This window comes from Carassius gibelio, chromosome B13 (assembly GCF_023724105.1).
Source record: "Carassius gibelio isolate Cgi1373 ecotype wild population from Czech Republic chromosome B13, carGib1.2-hapl.c, whole genome shotgun sequence".
Taxonomy (NCBI): domain Eukaryota; kingdom Metazoa; phylum Chordata; class Actinopteri; order Cypriniformes; family Cyprinidae; genus Carassius; species Carassius gibelio.
The window spans coordinates 2,812,597-2,833,073 of NC_068408.1; the positions used below are offsets into that span (position 1 = coordinate 2,812,597).

The 20,477-nt window shown below is 36.9% G+C and overlaps 1 protein-coding gene across 4 annotated transcripts in view; it reads left to right on the forward strand.

Annotated features, from left to right (window-relative positions):
• Window positions 1-20,383, forward strand: part of lyst (lysosomal trafficking regulator) — a 96,447-nt gene extending 76,064 nt beyond the window's left edge. For all 4 annotated transcript variants that reach the window (XM_052572978.1, XM_052572976.1, XM_052572977.1 and 1 more), the window contains 25 exons: window positions 1,628-1,819; window positions 1,978-2,174; window positions 2,773-2,982; window positions 3,665-3,841; window positions 5,744-5,820; window positions 5,897-6,085; window positions 6,321-6,466; window positions 7,043-7,136; window positions 7,212-7,273; window positions 7,371-7,426; window positions 7,982-8,134; window positions 8,227-8,471; window positions 9,101-9,167; window positions 10,088-10,244; window positions 11,070-11,210; window positions 12,189-12,406; window positions 12,627-12,857; window positions 13,306-13,495; window positions 14,358-14,494; window positions 14,993-15,091; window positions 16,494-16,633; window positions 17,371-17,468; window positions 17,567-17,723; window positions 18,034-18,105; window positions 18,814-20,383. In XM_052572978.1, the coding sequence (XP_052428938.1) occupies window positions 1,628-1,819; window positions 1,978-2,174; window positions 2,773-2,982; window positions 3,665-3,841; window positions 5,744-5,820; window positions 5,897-6,085; window positions 6,321-6,466; window positions 7,043-7,136; window positions 7,212-7,273; window positions 7,371-7,426; window positions 7,982-8,134; window positions 8,227-8,471; window positions 9,101-9,167; window positions 10,088-10,244; window positions 11,070-11,210; window positions 12,189-12,406; window positions 12,627-12,857; window positions 13,306-13,495; window positions 14,358-14,494; window positions 14,993-15,091; window positions 16,494-16,633; window positions 17,371-17,468; window positions 17,567-17,723; window positions 18,034-18,105; window positions 18,814-18,952 (3,644 nt within the window). In that variant the 3' untranslated portion in view covers window positions 18,953-20,383. The remainder of the gene's footprint in view (window positions 1-1,627; window positions 1,820-1,977; window positions 2,175-2,772; window positions 2,983-3,664; window positions 3,842-5,743; window positions 5,821-5,896; window positions 6,086-6,320; window positions 6,467-7,042; window positions 7,137-7,211; window positions 7,274-7,370; window positions 7,427-7,981; window positions 8,135-8,226; window positions 8,472-9,100; window positions 9,168-10,087; window positions 10,245-11,069; window positions 11,211-12,188; window positions 12,407-12,626; window positions 12,858-13,305; window positions 13,496-14,357; window positions 14,495-14,992; window positions 15,092-16,493; window positions 16,634-17,370; window positions 17,469-17,566; window positions 17,724-18,033; window positions 18,106-18,813) is intronic.
• The last annotated feature ends 94 nt before the right edge of the window (window positions 20,384-20,477 follow it).

Consider the following 20,477-nt stretch of genomic DNA (forward strand, 5'->3'; position numbering starts at 1 on the left):
AAAGTCTTAGTATTTTTGCTGTGCATTTGCATTTTTATTAGCTCTATATGTATCTACGTAGTTTTTATTCATTTTTATTTCATTTGTATTATTTTAATTGAAAAATGTTTGTTTGGAAACTAGCTGAAATTCATTCAAAAGTGTTTTTCTTTTAATTTTTCATTCAAATTTTTTTTATATATATTTATTACACTTGTTGTTATTTTTATTATTATAGTTTTATTAAATTTTATGCTTTATTTTTGTTTGAAATGGTGTGTTTTGATGGTTTTGGTTAACCAGTTTTGACTCAAAAGTGACTGTGGCTTTACAAATGAAAGTATTCTTCTTCTTATTATTATTATTCTTATTATTATTTATTAATTTGTTTGTTTTTTTATGCATGTTTTTTTATATATACATTTTTTTTATTCTTTCTTTAAAACACATTTAGCTTCTTTGCCATATCTTTTAGGACTGATTTTGTTGGTAAATTAGAATATGCACACACAAAATAAACAGACATAAGATATCTGTATAGATTTATTGTGTGTTTTATCTCAATTCATCTTGTCTTACCCATCAGCCCTGGATGTTTCATGTGTTTCTGTTGTGTTATCACCTCCCCTCACACTCCCAAGGCTCAATGGGGCTGAAAGACTCCATAATTCCCCGTATTCCCCGGCAGCACTACTGCTCGTACGGACAGATTCCTCTGCCCTCCTCGTTCAGCTTCCTGTCCCAGGATTCCCCCCTCCCCTCCCCTACCGGAGCAAACTCCTACATGTTCCCCTCAGACACAGGTAGCCATCGACCCCATCCGAAACAACAAAACAGGCCACAACATCCTGGCTCTCTCAGGGATGTTGAGCGCGTGCAGTGAAGTGTTTAAGCGTGTCTGCTGCTCATCGGCTCAGTGTCCTGGACTACTGCTGCCTGTGTGTGTTATCCTCAACTACCCAGAATAAATCAACTCAGAGTTGCACCAGGACTCAAAGACTTTTCCTGCAACTCTGTCTCTTGATTTATCATTCAAACTCTCTCTCATTTACACCTGCCATTAACATCCAGCTTTTTTTGAAAGAAATTCATTCGCATTTAATTGATCAGAAGTGACACTTAAGACATTTATAATGTTACAAAAGAGTTCTATTTCAAATAAATGATGCTCTTTTGAACTTTTAATTCATCAAATCCACCTTGTATCCGCAAAAATATTGTGCAGCACAGCTGTTTTCAACATTGATAATAATCAGAAATGCTTCTTAAGTAGTAAATTATTATATTAAAATGATTTCTGAAGATCATGTGACACTGGAGTAATGATGCTGAAAATACAGCTGCACATCACAGAAATAAATTACACTTTAACAGAGATTCACATAGAAAACTGTTATTTTAAAATATAGTAATATTTTCAAATTTGACTGTATTTTTGCTCAAATATTTGCAGTCTTGATGAGCAGAAGAGACCTCTTTCAAAATCTTCTACTATGATGGATGGTGCATTTCAGGTGTAAATGACAACCTGCCTTTTCTAACCACTTAATCATCGTCTCTAGATCCCTGTGTGTTTGTGTGATTTCTGATCCTCTTCTTTACGAACTGTTCCTTTAGTTCAGTAAGCATGTTGTGGTGTTTTTATCAGGTCGTAGGCAGTTCACGGTGCCCCGTTCAGACTCACTGCTGATGAGAATGCGCTCGGTGGCCAGCGATGAACTTAACCAGATGATGCAGCGGAGGATGAGTCAAGAAAACCCCATCAGAGCCAGCGAGACGGAGCTGGTCCAGAGACTACAGAGACTCGTGGTTCTGGCGGTTAACAGACTCATCTATCAAGGTACAGAAGACAGACATCAAATCAGTGATGATATATCTGCTCATAAACATTATCATCGGCTTTGTGCGTCCATTACGAAACACTTCAGTGCAATTGACATGCTTCTGAAAGTATAGGCAGTCCATGCAGACTGAGTACATTTGTTCTGTACTCTCCAGACATCAGCCAGGATTTCTTTGACTTCCTGAACTTCCCCGAGTCTCCTGATCACTCGATGTCGTCCATGCTGTTACCTGGTGAGCAGACGACCGATGAGAACGACTCCACACCGTCAACCCCGATCCCACCGAGCAACATGAAGAGCTTCCGCAAAGATCTTCTCAAACTAATGATGGAGGGCATAAGGATCAGCTTGGTGAGTCGCTTACAGTAGACATCAGCATTGAAATTCAAGTGACCTTTTTTTAGTTTGTTACTGGTTAAATTTTTTTTGATTTAATGCACATTATTCCAGAGAAATAAAAAATCCAGAATTATCTTTGAATTGTCTTCCTTTTGGGGCCTATTTCAACAAATATTGTTGTATTTGATCAATTAGTGCATTGTGTATTTTATTAAATGCTGTTTTTAAATTATCAATTTAAATATATTGACATCCTTAATAATAATAAACAACAACATTTGCATGTATATAAAAAAAAATCTTCCGTTTTCATTTTAATTTAGTTAACTTAGTTTGTGTTGTGTTTTGTCGTTTTTATATATACTTGATTTTATGTAGATTTTTTAATTTATTTGTCTAAAGTTTTTATTGTTTTAGTTTATTTTAGTGCTTCAAACTTAATTCAAATGAAAAAGCTAATATTGTCTTGACAACTAGCTGAAATAAAATAACTTGAAGTTGCTTTCCCTTTGTGATACCTAATGGCCAAATAAAAATGCAAAACACTTGAGCATGTGATAAATGTGTAGCGATATGTTAACGTTCAGTTTGTGATGGTTCATCTCCTCAGGGCAGCACGGGTCGTGGTGGAGCTCCTCGTCAGCAGTGGAGGCGAATCCTCTGGTCCTGCCGCGACACGTTCAGGGTTCAGATCGGCCGCATGCTGGTGCACACGCTCAGCCCCGCAGTTCCTCTGGAGGACAGGAGGGAGGCGCTAGACTTCGTCCGCGAGCAGAGCTACTCGGAGATCCTCAGAGAGAGCCTGAGTCCCGGCCTCGAGGTGAGGACGCTGATGTGTTGACAGAACTGGCGTTTTGTTTTTACATGCCAGCCAGAGACGGTGTGACATTTTGTTTGGTTATTTGCTGACAGTTATCCAATCAAAGCACAGCTCACATGCACACTTCCTCTGTTGGGGGGAAGACTGTGACATTTCACTGTGCTGCGGCTGACTTACAGTAAATAACCCACAGAAAACATCTTCATGATACTGTTTCCATAGCAGCAGTGCCGTCCTTTCTCCTTTATACTGTAGACTAGCACTGAAAAGACCATTAACCCTCAGAGACCCAGCATAGCAGAACTGCATTGTTTGCAAAAAGCAATTAACTGACAACTAATTTTGACTAAATGTGGATAAAAACTCCTCAAAACAGTAGCTGGTAGGGAAAAAGGTTTATATTAATGGGCACAGCTTGCTGAAGGGATAAATGATCTAACACAAAACGGTCACACAGAACAAATTTGAGACCCTTTTTCTAAGCATTGCAGAAATGTTTGCTATTCTGTTCAATGACAGACACAATACTCAGTCCTTTCTTTAGGTCTTGTTTGTCCTGTCATTATTTCCTCAGTGATATATAATACTGTATTTGGTTAATGAAAATGAATTCAACTTTCCAATGAACCATTTTTGATTCATAATTGCTCAAAATCCTTCTTGTTGGTTTTGTTTTTGTTAGCATGGGCCCAAGCTGGCTCTGTATCTGTACGAGCTGTTGCACGATCACAAAGACGCCCTGAGCAAAGAAGAGCAGGCGGCTGCCAACACCTTCATGACGGCGCTGAAACTCTGTGGCCACCGCTGCATCCCACCCAGCGCTCCCGCCAAACCAGACCTCCTCAAAGCCATCAAAGAGGTGCGCATGGCCAGACACACTCCATCTGGGTTAAACAAGCTCTAACAGTGTAGGAGAACGTGTGCTTGATTCACAGGGAATGCATGAACTTTCAGTTTTTTATGCTTTTCACTCTTAACTTAATGGGATTCATATTTTTCAGTCATTCATAAATGGAACATTCATTTAAAAAATCTTTGCATGGTTAATTATTAACTATTTGCTTCTATTTAATTTTATTTAAGTTATATATATATATATATATATTAATAATGCTTAGATTCAGCAAAAATCTGTTAATTGTGAAAACAATTAAATGCATTCAGTTAAAAAGCCTGGGCATGGTTGAAATATCTATGGGACATTTGATAATAAATATTTAAACTAGATTATTGTGTATTTAAAACACATTCAGTTTATTATGACCGACCTATATGCATTACATTAAATTCATGTTAAATCGGTGTAATCCAAACGGATGGAAAAATTATAAACAATTTAAATATATACATTTTAAATTTAGGCCTAAATTAAAATATTTGCAAAACTAGAGCAAATGCATAGTCATCCATACACTTATTTGTTTGACCTACTATTATTGGCTGATGCTGTGTTCACACCAAACGCGAATAGAGCGTCTGGCGCGAATGATTTCAATGTTAAGTCAATGCAAAGGCACCTTTACGCGCGTCTGGAGGTCTCGCGGCGCGAATGGGGCGTTAAGCGCGGCGTGGACGACGCGAATTGACGCGCGAATAGAGCGCTTCGCGCGAATGGTGCTTTTTGTGCATTTAGCGTTTGACGCGAATTCGCGTCTGCCGCCCGAGTTGAAAAATTTGAACTTTGGAGTCAATTCGCGCCGCGTTAACCAATCAGGAGCCTGCTAGGAGTCACTCATTCAACAGTATGTTCCTGCAGCCTCCGGTTATGCAGGAATACCCTTCTCCACTCATTCAACAAGGAGGAACGACTGATGTTGAGTGAGCTATATGACAAAAGTTCATATTTCTATAGAGACAGGAATTAAAATGACCTATATATATATATATATATATATATATATATACATATATATATATATATATATATATATATATATATATAAAACATATTAATAGATAAATTGAATAAAGGCCAAAGATAAGAAACGTTTCATTTTACCCCAAACAAATTATATTTTATCTTGAACCACTAAAGAGACATCAGAGCCAGTGGCAAATGTCAGAAGATCTAGCCGAGGTAAGGCTACTCTCGGCGGATACATGATGACGGAGCTCCTGCTGATCGCATGGAGCTCATCTCTGAGATCGGCGAAACACATTTTTTTAATAGACGCTGTCATTATAAATAAACCGCATATTTGAGTTTAAAACAACTACATTCTCGCCTGAAATACTTTTAAAACTACATTTCATGACACAATAACAGTAATATTTTGAAAATTATCCGAATAAAAATGGCTTTTTTTTGAAAATGCTGCGTGAACTCAGCTGGCAGAAGCCCCCCCATGACGCGAATTCACGTCTGTTGTGAAGTTAATTTGACGCGCGAATGAAGCGAATTACTCTCGCGAATGAAGCGAATTATCTCAAAATGGTCAAGCAGCAAACTAGGGCGCGGTAGACGCAAATTTGACGCTCTATTCGCGTTTGGTGTGAACACAGCATGAGATTGATCACACTGGTTTCCTGAGTAATAAAGATCATATTCTGCACTTTTGTAGCATTTTAGTTTCCCCCTGAGGTCTGCGTATAGTGATAAAGTTTGCATGAGATTTTTTTTTTGCGGTTTACTGTATACCTGTATTATAAATGCTAGTAATATTACTGCTTTCTTAAATAATCTGTAGCCCAAAGCTGCTCAGCTGAAGTATTCGCATTTTATTAATGTTCAACTGAAGCTGTTTTACTGTTGCTTATTAAGGAGCAACTGAAATACGAGTCAGAGGCAAGAACCAGCAAAGGAGCCTGGGAAAAGAAGCTGACCAACACGCAGAGGAGGTGAGCTCTCACAACAAAACTCGAAATAAACACGCTTCTTAGACGTTTTTCTAAGCTCTTCCGTTCTCTATTTCAGCTTGTTGCAGAGGCTGGACGGGAAGTCGAAGGACATCTCGAAGATCGCGGCTGACGTGACTCAGAACGTGTCTCTCAGGCAGGGCATGGAGCGGAAGAAGGTCATGCAGCACATCAGAGGCCTGTACAAGACGGACCTGAGCGCCAGCCGCCACTGGCAGGAGCTCGTGCAGCAGCTCACTCACGACCGGTCAGCATCACTCACTGGAGCAATACAGATCAAATTAGTGGAGCAACGGATCACAAAACTCATGGTTCACATCATACTACAGATTCAGAGTCAAGCTTACTTTAGTACTTAAAGTAATAAAACAAGCACAGATGATTACAGTATGGATCATCTACAATCCGTTACAGCCCTGTGCCCATGTCATCACTCACTCATCCTCATCACCATGTGATGTTGTTTTTTCCCCATGGAACAGGGCGGTGTGGTACGATCAGTCATCTTACCCCACTTCCTGGCAGCTGGATCCCACTGAGGGTCCCAACCGAGAGCGGAGACGCCTGCAGCGCTGCTACCTGACCATCCCGAACAAATATCTGCTCAAAGACCGCCACAAACTAGACGGTGAGCTTCCAGCACACTTCAGACGTCTACTCAACACTTTCTGTTCTCTACATTATCTACCGTGCATTTTCATGGTGCAGTTTATTTACTCGAAGCATAAACAAAGATTTCAAGAACAAATAAATCAATAAAATGTACTTTTTTACATTGATCAGGATGTGCTTTCTAGATTATTAAAGTATCACATAATACAATATAACAAGTATTATGGTGAAAACATGGAACGCACAAAGGTCAGAATTCCTGTTATTATGTAGATTTTGAGGTGCAGTCTTGTCATAAATTAATATATTACAGTTCCTACATTATTTGTGACAAATAACAATGGTAGAAGATCTATTTAGGAGTCTTAGTCCTTTCCATTTGTCATGATCAGATTAGGATTTATTTGTAATATAGTGAAGCAAAAGGGGACGGGTGACAGTTAAGAGGTTAATCAGAATAGTGTATGAATATATTAATCGTACAGTAACGTGGTGTTGCCGCTGTACAGGAAGTGCTTGCTGGAATGATGGAAGTCTAACACTTTTGATATTGGTGATGTTATGGGTCTCATGCATGGTTTGTCCATCACAGATGCCATCAAGGCTCCTCTGTCCTTCCTGTTTGAAGACAAAACTCACTCCTCTTCATCCATAGTGAAGGATAAAGCCACCAGCGAGCCCATCAGGTACTGACACTGCACAGCTAGGAACCAGTCTGTTTCAGAGTCAAATGATTACATTACATTTTTTGTTGTGTTTAGGTTTACGAGGAAGTGTGTAAGTGTGGCTCCCTCTAGAGAGACGGCAGGAGAGCTGTTGCTGGGTAAGACTCGTCCTCCCTCCATAACATCAGTCTTGTGTTGGTGTTAACCGTCATCTGCTGACTGCTAGAATGATCTGCCTTGTTTACGGGTTTGCAGGAAAGTCTGGGATGTACTTTGTGGAGGAAAACGTTGCGGAGACACTCGATGACCAAGTAAGTTCCTTTATTTTTCTAAACGCTAGGAATATATGGTTTTCAGTAATAATAAAAATGTATCATTCATTTATCTTGAACAATCTGAGCTTTAAGTTTTTCCCATAAAGTTAAAGACAAAAAGAAGAAATACATGTGAAATATTTAATTCTCTGAATTATTAAAAAATATGCTTTAGCACCTTATTATTATTATTATTATATAACTCAGAATAAATATTAGGATATTGATATACCATTATTGTTTCTGTTAATATTTTGAAGTAGGTTTAATTTTTTTATTTCATGCTTTCATTTTTGTTTGAGTCATTTTGTTGCGTTTTAGGAATTCATATTATTATTCATTGTCTTAATGTCACATAGTTTTAGTTTAATTTGTTTTAATGTCTACATAGTTGAGTTTAATTTAGTACTTCAACTTAAAAATTAGAAATGTAACTTAAAATAAGTGGCTACGTAATGCAAGTTAGATTTTTTTTTATTAAATTTCAGTTCATGCTTATTTTCTTAGTTATTATGATGATGCATATGTGTGTTTGGTGTGTTTTCTCGCCAGAGTCCTCACGGAGAGACGGAGCCGGCCTCCTTCTCCTGGACCTATGAGGAGATAAAGGAGGTCCACAAGCGCTGGTGGCAGCTCAGAGACAATGCTATGGAGATCTTCCTCACCAACGGCAGGACGCTGCTGCTTGCGTTTGACACCACCAAGGTAACGACATCTCTGTCAAACACTGAATGATCTATAGTAGATTCTGCACAACTCTAACTTCCTGTTGATGCACTCTCTGGTCTCCGTCTCAGTTTCGTGATGACGTCTACCACAACATCCTGAGCTCAGAGCTGCCCAACCTGCTGGAGTACGGGAACATCTCTGCCCTCACGCACCTGTGGAGCTCAGGACAGATAACCAACTTCGAGTACCTCACCCACCTCAACAAGCACGCGGGCCGCTCCTTCAACGACCTCATGCAGTATCCCGTCTTCCCCTTCATCCTGCGAGACTACACCAGTGAGACGCTGGACCTGCAGGACGCCTCCATTTACAGGCCAGAACACACATTATTACTTTATTTGTGTAGTGTTTCTCATATACAGAAATGTCCATTAGTTCCATTCCTTTTTTCATTATAAATATTTAATATTTAAACAATATAAAATATTATTAAAAACTAATACATATTTTTGATTTAGTTTTTTTTCAACACATAAAAAAGCTAAAAAAACAAAATTTAAACACACACACACACACACACACACACACACACACATATATATATATATATATATATATATATATATATAGTGTGTATATACATATTTATATATATATTATCATTAGATTTATTATTTTCAATCAGAATTGTTATTAGGTAATTAAATTAATGTTGAATTATATACTAGACGTTTATATAGAAATTATATAAAGGTGTATTTACAGATATAGAAATAGATATACATAAAATAAGTTATAATATAAAATATATTTTTTTGTTGAATATTTATAATTATATGTGTTGAAAAGTAGTAGTTGATCATAATGGAATTAACATACTTCCATTTGTACTATTTTATTGCAATATAGATATATTAGCATTAGTGTCAGAAAATGGAAATATATGCATATCAACAAAGTGGCACTCAATTTTGCTTTCTGTTTGTATTTTTGATGTAACAGGAACCTCAGCAAACCCATCGCGGTGCAGTCTAAAGAGAAGGAAGACCGTTATGTGGACAATTACAGGGTACTGCAGGCGCTAATTCCTGTTTACACCAGCTCCTGTTAACCAATCACACTGTGGCTCTGTTCCAAAACCTGCTGAGCTGCCTACGGAGGCAGCATTTAGGCATCATAGGCACATTTCCAGTGAGGGCAACGCTATGTTGTCTTTTAAGAACTCTGACGTAGCATCACAAGTGTCCTTTGTGGAAAAGGCAATCACAGAAATTCATTCCTACAACCAAATATTTATAAATGATAAAATATATTATCATTAATCACATTTATTACACATCACTTACAGTATATACATTATTAAATAATATGATTTAATAATCATTTTACCATTTTGATGCCTGTGGGAGCATCATTTATTTTTCTGTATTGTAATCAGTTGTGAATCAGGGTGTTTCATGCGTTTATAATACACTATTTCAGTTCATTTTAATGATGTAACAATATAATTTTTTCAGAACCAATCCAATACCGAAAATGCTGAGCATCAGCTGTTATTCAGTTACAACAGTTGATCTAGAAAAAATCATGAGTTCAGAAACATTTTATAAAATCTAAACATTTAGTAAAATAACTATTTAGTGGGGAACAAATAAAAATTTAATAAAATGTCACACATTGCTCTTTTTATTGTGGTAAAATACATTAATTAAAAACAAGTAAATATTTAATATATAAATATGATATAAAACTAAAAGACATTTCTTTTAAATGTATAGCACAGTAATGCAGACATATGATAGATAAGCTATTAATAATCTTTCATTGCTCAAAAGTATTATAATACGAAAGGCTTAATACAGAGCAGCGCTTTTATTCTACACTCTTTGATTTTTTGCATTCATAATGCATTGCATCACTGCTTTATGAGCTTCCGTGTTAATGTCATGAGGTGTGTGTAAGTGTGTAACACACTGATTTCCTCCACAGTACCTGGAGGAGGAGTATAAGAAAGGCAAGAGAGAGGACGACCCCATGCCCCCCGTCCTGCCCTATCACTACGGCTCTCACTACTCCAACAGCGGCACCGTCCTGCACTTCCTCGTCCGGCTGCCTCCCTTCACCAAGATGTTTCTGGCCTATCAAGGTCAGTTGAGTTTGAGGAAGAGCTTTCAGGATGGTCAGCCTTTAGACCAAATTCACTCCAAGCAGATTCAAATATGATGCTTCACAAAAACACATATGCAGCTTTTTAGATTTGAACTGTATCTCATCAATAAAATGTCCATTTACGATACCTTTAAGGTTAATTATTCTAACCCTTCAAAACTTTTTACATATGTAGAACAAGTCATTCTTATGAAACTCGCTAAGTTTCATAACTTTATCATGATCAGGGGCCATCAAAAAATGTAAACTTTTCCACATTATTAAAAAAATAAAATAAATCTATTATTTCTTATATCAGGATTTACAGGGTTAATAAATAGCAGTATTGATCTATTATTGATATTTTGGATTATTTTGGTACATTTATCCTTTTGAATGTATATTAATTAGTTTGCATAACTAAGAAAACATGAAATCAGATATTTAAAACTGAGTGCATCTGCGCCTGACTGTCCATAACTCATAACTCTGTGTGACAGGCTTACACAGCTGCAGCTCGTTGAGTTTATTCAGCATCATAATTAGGATTCTGCATCACTACTCTTTAATATTTAGCAGCACCTGCATTTCCTGTGTGTGCAGCGAGGTCTTCAAACATGTCAGTGTGATGCTTTTAAAGACCGTCATTGAAAAGAGCCTTTCTGAAGTCTCATGCTACATGCATTAGTCTCTGAAAGATGATCAGCCTTTCATCCAGCATTTTTATTCATCTTTCCTTCTTTCTCAGTCTATTTTTAGTTCGGATGGTGTATCTATATCAAGTTGAACAAGAATCTAATGAAAGGTTTTGTGTGTCTCGTAGACCAGAGCTTTGATATTCCTGACCGAACGTTCCACTCCATGAACACCACGTGGCGTCTGTCGTCCTTCGAGTCCATGACGGACGTCAAAGAGCTCATCCCAGAGTTCTTCTACCTGCCCGAGTTTCTGGTCAACAGAGAAGGTGGCGCTCTTTTGCTACTGGTTTTCTTGACCTCTTCTTCTAGCATGCAACATTTCATGATTCCTAATTGCATTTAATTTTTAGTTTTAATGGTTAAATAAAATTGCAATAATCAAAAAGCATGTCTATTTAGTTAAAATCTTGAATATTAAACAGTTTAACAATTTATTAAAGGTTTAACAATAATTACATTTTCAGGGCCTTATGAAATACATGTATTTGTTCAATTTTTAATTTATTTTCCAAATTCCTTTAAACTTTTATTTTATTTATTTCCATTTTGAAGAACAAATTAAATTTCGTAATTTAAAAAGCATGCTTGCAAAAAAAAGCTAACTTAGATAATTTAACAAAAATTCAGTAAAAGTTTGACAAGAAGGATTTAAGATCAAATTAATTATACAAAAATGCACTAAATGTAATAATTTCTTAAAATGTTTGATTATAAAAGTCCCTATAAAATTAACAAGTTTTTTTTTGTAAATAGCATATTGTCGGTTTTAAGTTTTCTGGATTCACAATTTAATTTGAGTTTATTATATAAAAATGGTGGTAATAAAATGAAGGTGTAAAACACTAAAATCATTAACAAAAATAAATGCTGCACAACAAAGATTTACTGTTCAAATTAAAACATGGAAAAAAATTGTGAGATTCCTTAAATTATTTTAATCGTTTTATTATTTTTATTACTTTAAGAAGTATATGCTACAGTTCCTAACTAATAGATCGTAATAAACTTAATCGTGATAAACTTACATTTTATCTTGTCGAGTTGTTGTTAAGGCCTTTAAGCTTCTGTGTGTATTTGTTGTAAAGATCAGTTCTTATCAAATTAAATGCTGAGTATTAATAAATAAAAACACCTGTGTCAAAATTCCCCCAAAAAAAACCTTTAAGTAACCTAGATCTTAAAGATATAAGCAGTGAATATTCATGTAATGTTAGCATAATATTTCCCGCTTTCCCCTCTGGCAGGTTTTGACTTTGGCGTGCGGCAGAACAGCGAGCGGGTGAACCACGTGAATCTGCCGCCGTGGGCCAGGAATGACCCGCGCCTCTTCATCCTCATCCACAGACAGGCTCTGGAGTCCGATCAAGTCTCACAGACGCTCTGTCAGTGGATTGACCTGGTGTTTGGACTCAAGCAGAAGGGCAAAGCTGCGGTCCACGCCATCAATGTCTTTCATCCTGCTGTACGAGTCCTTGTTCTGTACAGCTATAGAACACTTAACGCTGATACTTGCATCTTTTGATTGCATCTTCCTAACCTATCCAAAAGTCCTAAAATTTAAGATATATAAGAAATGATATTTTGTTTAAAGAAAATCAGTCTTTGATAAACCATAATGGATACATTTATTAGCTTTACCGTCAACTAGTATCCATCTGATTTTTCCTCTCCCTCTTTTTTAGACGTACTTTGGGATGGACGTATCTGCCGTTGAAGACCCCGTGCAGCGTCGGGCTCTAGAAACTATGATCAAGACGTACGGCCAAACACCCAGACAGCTGTTCAACACCTCACACATCAGCCGAGCAGGAACCAAACTCCTGTCCGAGGCAGAGCTGCCGGCAGCCATGGGCCTCCTGGTGCAGCTGGCCTTCAGAGAGAGCCGCGAGCCGCCCAAAGACACCGTCCACCCGGTACAGCCAACATACAGCGCTGAAACTATTATTCAGATTTAGTTTTTTCTTCATCAGGTTTGGAGAAATGTGTCATTGCATCAGTGTCTCATCAACGGATGCTCTGCAGTGAATGGGTGCCGTCAGAATGAGAGCCTGATAAAAACATCACAATAATAATCCACAGCACTCCAGTCCATCAGTGAACATCTGGAGAAGACAAGAGCTGAAACAAATCCAGCATTAAGATGATTTTAATTTTTAATATTACTGATCAAGTGATGGAATGCTATATTTCTCCAAATCTGATGAAACACTTAATATTCCTTTTAAAATGCATTAAAAAAATTGTATTGACCTATTTGTTGCTGAAAATGGTCAGTTTTTCTGGAAGTGAGAGATTTTCTTTGAATCCCAGATCACGCAGTTGGTCTTTTAAAGCCTTCGATCCCTCTTGTGTGGTTTCTAGAGTCCTCTGCCGTGGATAAAGGGCTTGAAATGGGGCGAGTATGTGGGATCCCCCAGTGCTCCGGACCCCGTGGTCTGTTTCAGTCAACCTCACGGAGAACACTTCGGCTCCCTGCTGGCGCTGCCCACGCGTGCCATCTGCGGCCTCTCGCACAAGTTCTGCCTCATGATGATCTACAGCAAAGAGCAAGGTAAGGAGAACACACAAGAGACTGCAGAAATCATGAAGAAACGTGAAATCATAAACCTGATATACCCAGTGTGAAAGAAATTAATGATTTTATTCAGCAAGGGTGCATTAAATTGATCAAAAGTAACAGTAAAGACATTTAAAGAATTTAAGATTTTCTGATAAACCACATTTTTTAAAAATTTCTTTTAATCAAAGAATCTTAAAAAATAAAATGCATCATTGTTTCCACAAAATTTCTTTTTTTCATTTTTTTAATTGATAATATTTTTCAACATTGATGATAATCAGAAATGTTTCTTGATCAGTAAATCATCATATTATTCTGATTTCTGAAGATGACACTGAAGACTGGAGGAATGATGATGAAAATTCTGCAAAAAAAATGCAATTTGAAATATATTCACTCAGAAAACTTACTGTTTTCACTGTACTTTTGATCAAATAAATTCAGCCTTAGTGACTTCTTTCAAAAACAGTGAAAGGTCTTCCTTACCCCAACAATTTCTAACAGTAGTGGTTATGAATTCAGATGTGCTCCAGATGTATTTAGTGCATTTGCATTTATACAATTATTAGTCAAACAGATGTTAATACCAGGTGTAGAAAAAACAAGACAAAAGAGAATCAATATTTTTCTGTTTTAATGGGAAAAGCAGCATGCAGTGGCCATTATCTGAAAATAAAATCATTGAATGATTAATATGTTCTGCTATTAGCTATTGTTTTTGTCCATGAACAGTTTCTAGTGCGTTTATTACATCTGCCTGAATGAATGCAGTTCCCATAATAGCAGAGGAAATGAGAATGAAGTGACCGTGTTGTCACCTCACAGTACAGAAGTGTTTCCTCTGGTCTCTCAGGTGTAAGGAGCATGCACAGCACTGACATACAGTGGTCAGCTATTCTGAGCTGGGGTTACACCGACAACATGCTGCGTCTGAAGAGCAAACAGAGCGAGCCGCCCATCAACTTCATCCAGTGCTCACCGCTGCACCAGGTCAGAGCCAGAAACACTGCAGACATACACGAGACACTTCAGCTTCTACAGCATTTTGTGATGTGGTTTGGAACGGTTTTTAATTCTGAAAATGTCACAATGCACGTAACTTTCTCTCTCTCTCTCTCTCTCTCTCTCTCTCTCTCTCTCTCTCTATATATATATATATATATATATATATATATATATATATATACATACATTGCCTGTGCTAAATTTGGATTTAATTAAGCAAATACGGAGTCATTATTTTAGTATGTTTTTGGCATGTTGTATATTTGGCAATAATTATTTTAACCTGTAGTGATGTAGAGTTAGTTTTGCATTTCTTAAACAACCATGTCGGAAGACGTACCCATGTACATATTCCAGGATGAGAGTGTTAAGATACTCCCGATTTTATGAAATTGTGGTTCAGGGACATACGCTACTGTTCAAAATTTGGATAAAGCGCCTGCTAAAGACTAGATGTGAGTGTAACCTCTGCTCTCTCCTCAGGTGAGTAGCTGTGCATGGGTGCCGGACAGTTGTCAGCTGTTTACAGGCAGTAAGTGTGGAGTCATTACCGCCTACAGCAACCGCTTCACCACCACGATGGTACGTCACCATGGCAACACCGCCTCCACCCACGCAGCCGCCCACGTCCATTATCAGTCCCTGTAGAGCACCTACACACACACACACACACACACACAGTGTTTGTAGTGGCCTTGTTAGTTATCTCCCGGTTGTCCTAGAAACACATTTGCTGTGGCCCACAGGTGGGCTGAAGTCTGGGCGTCAGACGGCTTGAGAACGCAGGTGCTGTTCTGCTCCTCAGATTGGTTCAAATGAATCTTTCTGACATTAGGAGTATTTCAGCTCGATCATTGTCCATGCATGTTGTTCCAAACCTGTGTTTATGTCATCTGTGGAAAGATAATAATGATGAAAGAGTGATTTAAATATCCTTAAAGAGGTGTAGATGCAGAAAAGACTTTAAATTTAAAATAATTGAAATCATTTTTTACCCAATAATCAAAACTATGAAATAAAATTCTGCAAAAAGAAAATGAAAGCTGTTTTATGTGCATTATTTTTCATTAGGGTAATGCACAGAATTATAATTTTTTGATAAAGCATTATATATTTTAATAGATTTTGAATTTTGATTCAATTTAACGTGCAATCAAACAATATATATTATTACAATATTACATAGAATTTTTTATATTCTTTTTATTTTGAGTTTCATTAATAATTTGAAAGTCTTGATAATTTTGTTGCATTTTAGTGATTTCTATTATTATAAATATTTCTATATATATATATATATCTATTTAGTTTTTGTTCATTTTTATTTCTAGTGTAGTTATTACATTTACAAGTAAATTAAAAGCTAAGCTAAATGAAAATGAGAAATGTTGCCTTGACAACTAGCAAAAAATAAAACCAGGTATTCTGTGGAGCGCTTATTACTATAATCTAATGTATTACTCTAATGCACAAAATTATAATTTTATATAAATATATTTTAATACATTATAATATATTATTTAATATCAAGTGCAATCAATACCATAAGTTTTAGAATTATTAATATTTCCATTTATATTTGTATTATATTTAGTTATATTAGTTTTGATTATTTGATTTAATTAAATTAGTTAATTTTAAAGTAGTTGTTTTATATATGGTTAGGGGTTATTTGTGTACATCAAGTTAAATGAAATTAATAAAGATCATATAAAAAAAATCTCTATTTCAAGACCAGAAGCTGTCCTATAAAACATATGTTGAATGTTGAGTTTTGGCTGATTTAACTCTCTATACTGTCATGTGCTGATTGGTTTCCTCTGGACCATAAAAGCAGATCAGAATCATCTGTTAAAGTGCTCTTTCAGCTCACTTCTGCTTATTGAGCCCATTATCCCTTCTCTAATGAGGCCATAAAACGCTTACTCTTTAGATCCGCTTGTAATTACAGTCGTTCTCCATTGAGACGTGTGTTCTTCCTCAGCCGACAGAGATGGAGGTGGAGACGCAGGTTCACCTGTACGGTCACACGGCGGAGGTCACGGGCCTGTTCGTCTGTAAACCCTACAGCATCCTCATCAGCGTCAGTCGAGACGGGACCTGCATCCTGTGGGACCTCAACAGGTCTGAGCCTCTGACATCACTGCAGTCATGGCTGCCTTTACCAGACACTTTCATTTCATTTGAAATAAACAGTGGAGGTTCATTTGACTACTAGATTAGAATGCATTTTAAGATATATTATAGGAATATAGATACAGGAAAAAATATTCAAGTTGACATGAATTTTAAATAAATAAATGTATGGTGAAAATTTTTGTTGCAGAAACTATTTTTGCTCAGAGTCAAGTAACCCTTTGAATTAAACCTGAAATGTTTAAGTAGGAAAACAGTGAATGTGCTCTAATAATCTAATTTACACTTTGAGAAAATATTTTTTAATTGCATAGATAATGCATTCAAATAAGAAAATAAAGCCTATTTTATGACATTTCCCCTTCATGACTGTAATGTACAAAGTTATCATATGAAAGTATATATTTTACATGTATTTTTAAATATTATTGCAGTGTAAACTGTAAATATTATTTTTGGAATTTTGCAAGAAAATACTATTTCAGTATTAAAAATGTCACGCTTAATTCTTTCGTTACCCTCCATTTCTTTGCAATCATTTATTAATGAAACTTACTTGTGATTTATGATTGAAAGTCGTTTCAAAGGAAATGCTACGCCGCTCTTTTCAGTGTATTTGAAGTACGTACTTTCACATCATAGCAGTAGGAAATCACGTTAATGCAGTACTGTCTCTGTAGCATGACAGTAATGAGAAAATGAAGATGGTGTTGTTTGTGTGTTAGGTTGTGTTACGTGCAGAGTCTCACAGGTCATAAGAGTCCAGTGAACGCAGTGTCCGCCAGTGAGACCACAGGAGACATCGCCACAGTGTGCGACTCAGGTGACCTGGGTTTCATGTTGTTTTATCGTCATTGAGTTTTCAATTACAGTGTAATATGGAATGAATGTGATCATTTCATGCTCTCTTCGTGTGTGCAGTGGGTGGAGGAAGTGATCTGAGACTGTGGACGATCAACGGAGATCTGATTGGTCACGTTCACTGTCGAGAGATCATCTGTTCGCTGGCGTTCTCCAATCAGCCGGAGGGAGTGTCGGTCAACGTGATCGCTGGCGGACTGGAGAACGGTGTGGTCAGGTAAAACATGAAACCACAAACTCTACACTGCTCAGGAAAAAATATTGATTCAGTGATGAGCTCGTGCTCTAATTTAAAGACACAATATTAGTTTTTTCTTGTAGTAACTTTGTAAACAAGGTTGAATAGTAGAGTTTGACAAAGCATAACAACTGCACAAATCCACAGCTGTTTGTGTACAAATTAAATTCATGTAGAATTGCTTAAAAAAAAAAAAGACAGAAAAAAAACTTTTTTTTTAACTATACATATATATTAAGAAGATTGTCACCGGTGCTGATCTACCTTATTCTCTGTCATCATATTTCAGGTTGTGGAGCACATGGGACCTGAAGCCAGTCAGAGAGATCACCTTCCCAAAATCCAACAGGCCTATCATAAGGTACACACTTTTACCTCGTATATGACGTCACACAGATTTATTCGGATATCTGCATTAGAAAAGTTACATGCACCCATATACTACCAGTCAAACGTTTGGGATACTTGTGAGCTTTTACTGTTTTTTTAATAAAAAGAAGTTTCTTCTTATCACCAGTTTTGCATTTCTTTAAACAAAAACACAGTACAAATTGTGAAATATTATTACAGTTAATAACTGACTTTTATTGTAATATATGTTCAAATGTAATTGCAGTTGAACTTCCAGCATCATTATTCTCACATGAACCGAAAATAAAATATATTTATAAAAACGTGATACACGACCATTAAAAAAATAATAATACATTCAGCAAGGACGCATTAAATTGTTTAAAAGTGACGATAAAGACATTTCTAATGTTAGAAATGCTGTTCTCTTGAACTTTCTATTAATTAAAGAATAGAATAAAATGTATCAGTTTCCACATGAATATTGTGCAGCACAACTGTTTTCAACATTAATAATAATCAGAAATCATGTGACACTGAAGAATGCATCACAGAAATAAATTACACTCTAACAGAGATTCACACAGCTGTTTTAAACTATAATAATATTTCACATTTCTACTGTGTTTTTGATCAAATAAATGCATGCTTGATGAGCAGAGGAGACTTTAAATCTGAATGCATGGTTAATGATGTTTCCTTCTGCATCGTCTCTCAGTCTCACGTTCTCATGTGACGGTCATCATCTCTACACGGCCAACAGCGAGGGCACGGTGATCGCATGGTGCCGTCGAGACCAGCAGCGCTTTAAGTTGCCCATGTTTTACTCGTTCCTCAGCAGCTACGCTGCAGGCTGACCCTGCGTCACGCCACTCGTCCCCCAAACCAGACGGACGCTGAGAGCGACCCCGCCGACCCAGGAAGAGGAGGAGCCAGCATGCACAAAGCCCCGCCCACGATCATCACTATAGGAATGGATGGCACTTGTTCCATAAAGAGCAGGGGCTCGTGAGGCAGAGCGATCGCAGGCCTTTCCTCGCATCATGTCTCCTCATCTGTTTTGACTGATTCGTGTAGTATTTGTGTTGTTTGATTCTGAAAGCTGCTGCAATCTGGTCTGCCCAGACCGAACGTTTGAAGGCCTTTCCTACTTTTTGTCCCTCATCTCGTACACCCATCACTATCCTGAGAATAGAAATCCTGCTTTCCGATCCAAACCAGACTGCAGTCATCTGAACACTCTCGTCCGCCTGAAACTGCATCATGATCCACGCGGCAGCTTTTAAACAGACGCAGCGGCGTAATGAATGTGTGCACGCAATGCCTTCTTAAACTTCATCCCTCATCAACAGACCGCTGAAATATTTATTCTCAAACAAGGATGAAAGCCACAATCTCAACGTCTGCTTGTTCTTTATTAGAAAATGCACTCGGGAGCATCCTATGAATGTCATAGTGCTAATATTTATCCTCTGCTTTTCCACCTGACTATGTTTGACCACATCCAGTTTCTAATAGTTCATTAAAAACATGTTCTGCTTTCTGATTTTCTGTTCTAGTTTTATGTGTTGCATGTTATGATCACTATTTAACATCGGCGATACAGTATAAGGTTTAGTCCGATCTACCTCTAGGCCCCTCTTACAAATAAAATGAGAAATACTTCTGGTAACAATAAAAACACCATGCAAAATTAATTTAATTTGAGTCCACCATCTAAACATGATCCAGAATGTTGTTTGTCTTTGTTTCCTATTCTGTATTTCCTGTTAGCATGAGTCTTACATTACAACTAATTTAATGATCTTGGCTTAGATTTGAGTGTTTAGTAGAAAGGGAATGCTTTCACCTTTTCCCCCATGACTACTTTGTTTTTCATTATTATCAGTAATAAATACCATATGTATCATTTAACCCTCAAAGGAAGTTACTCCAGAAAGAGTCGACTAGTTCGGGAGAATCTGTCATGTGTTCGGTTCGTTTTTGTGAATGTGTTTTCCATGCATGCATCACATTTCTCTCTTAATTCTGGTGCACAGTATTGTCATGTTTGCGTTCCCTCAGAAAGAGACTGATGTTACTGTCATCGTGTGAGTTATTGGCTGAGTTTGACGTAACTATCACGAAAAGGCTTATTGTTGTCGTTCTGTTGAATTAACAGTGTTTTGTGTAATTTAAGATTGATATGTTCACCAAGGCTTGGATGGGACATTTATTTCCATTTTTTGTATTTATGAAATGTAATAAAATGTCATCTATATATAATATAAATATAATTATTCAAGAAATTTGTATTCGGTTTGTTTCACTTGTGTTTTTTGTTTTGTTTTGTTTTGTCTTTTTTTCTGCAGGGATTTCATAAAATAATTTTTTTTCTTAATA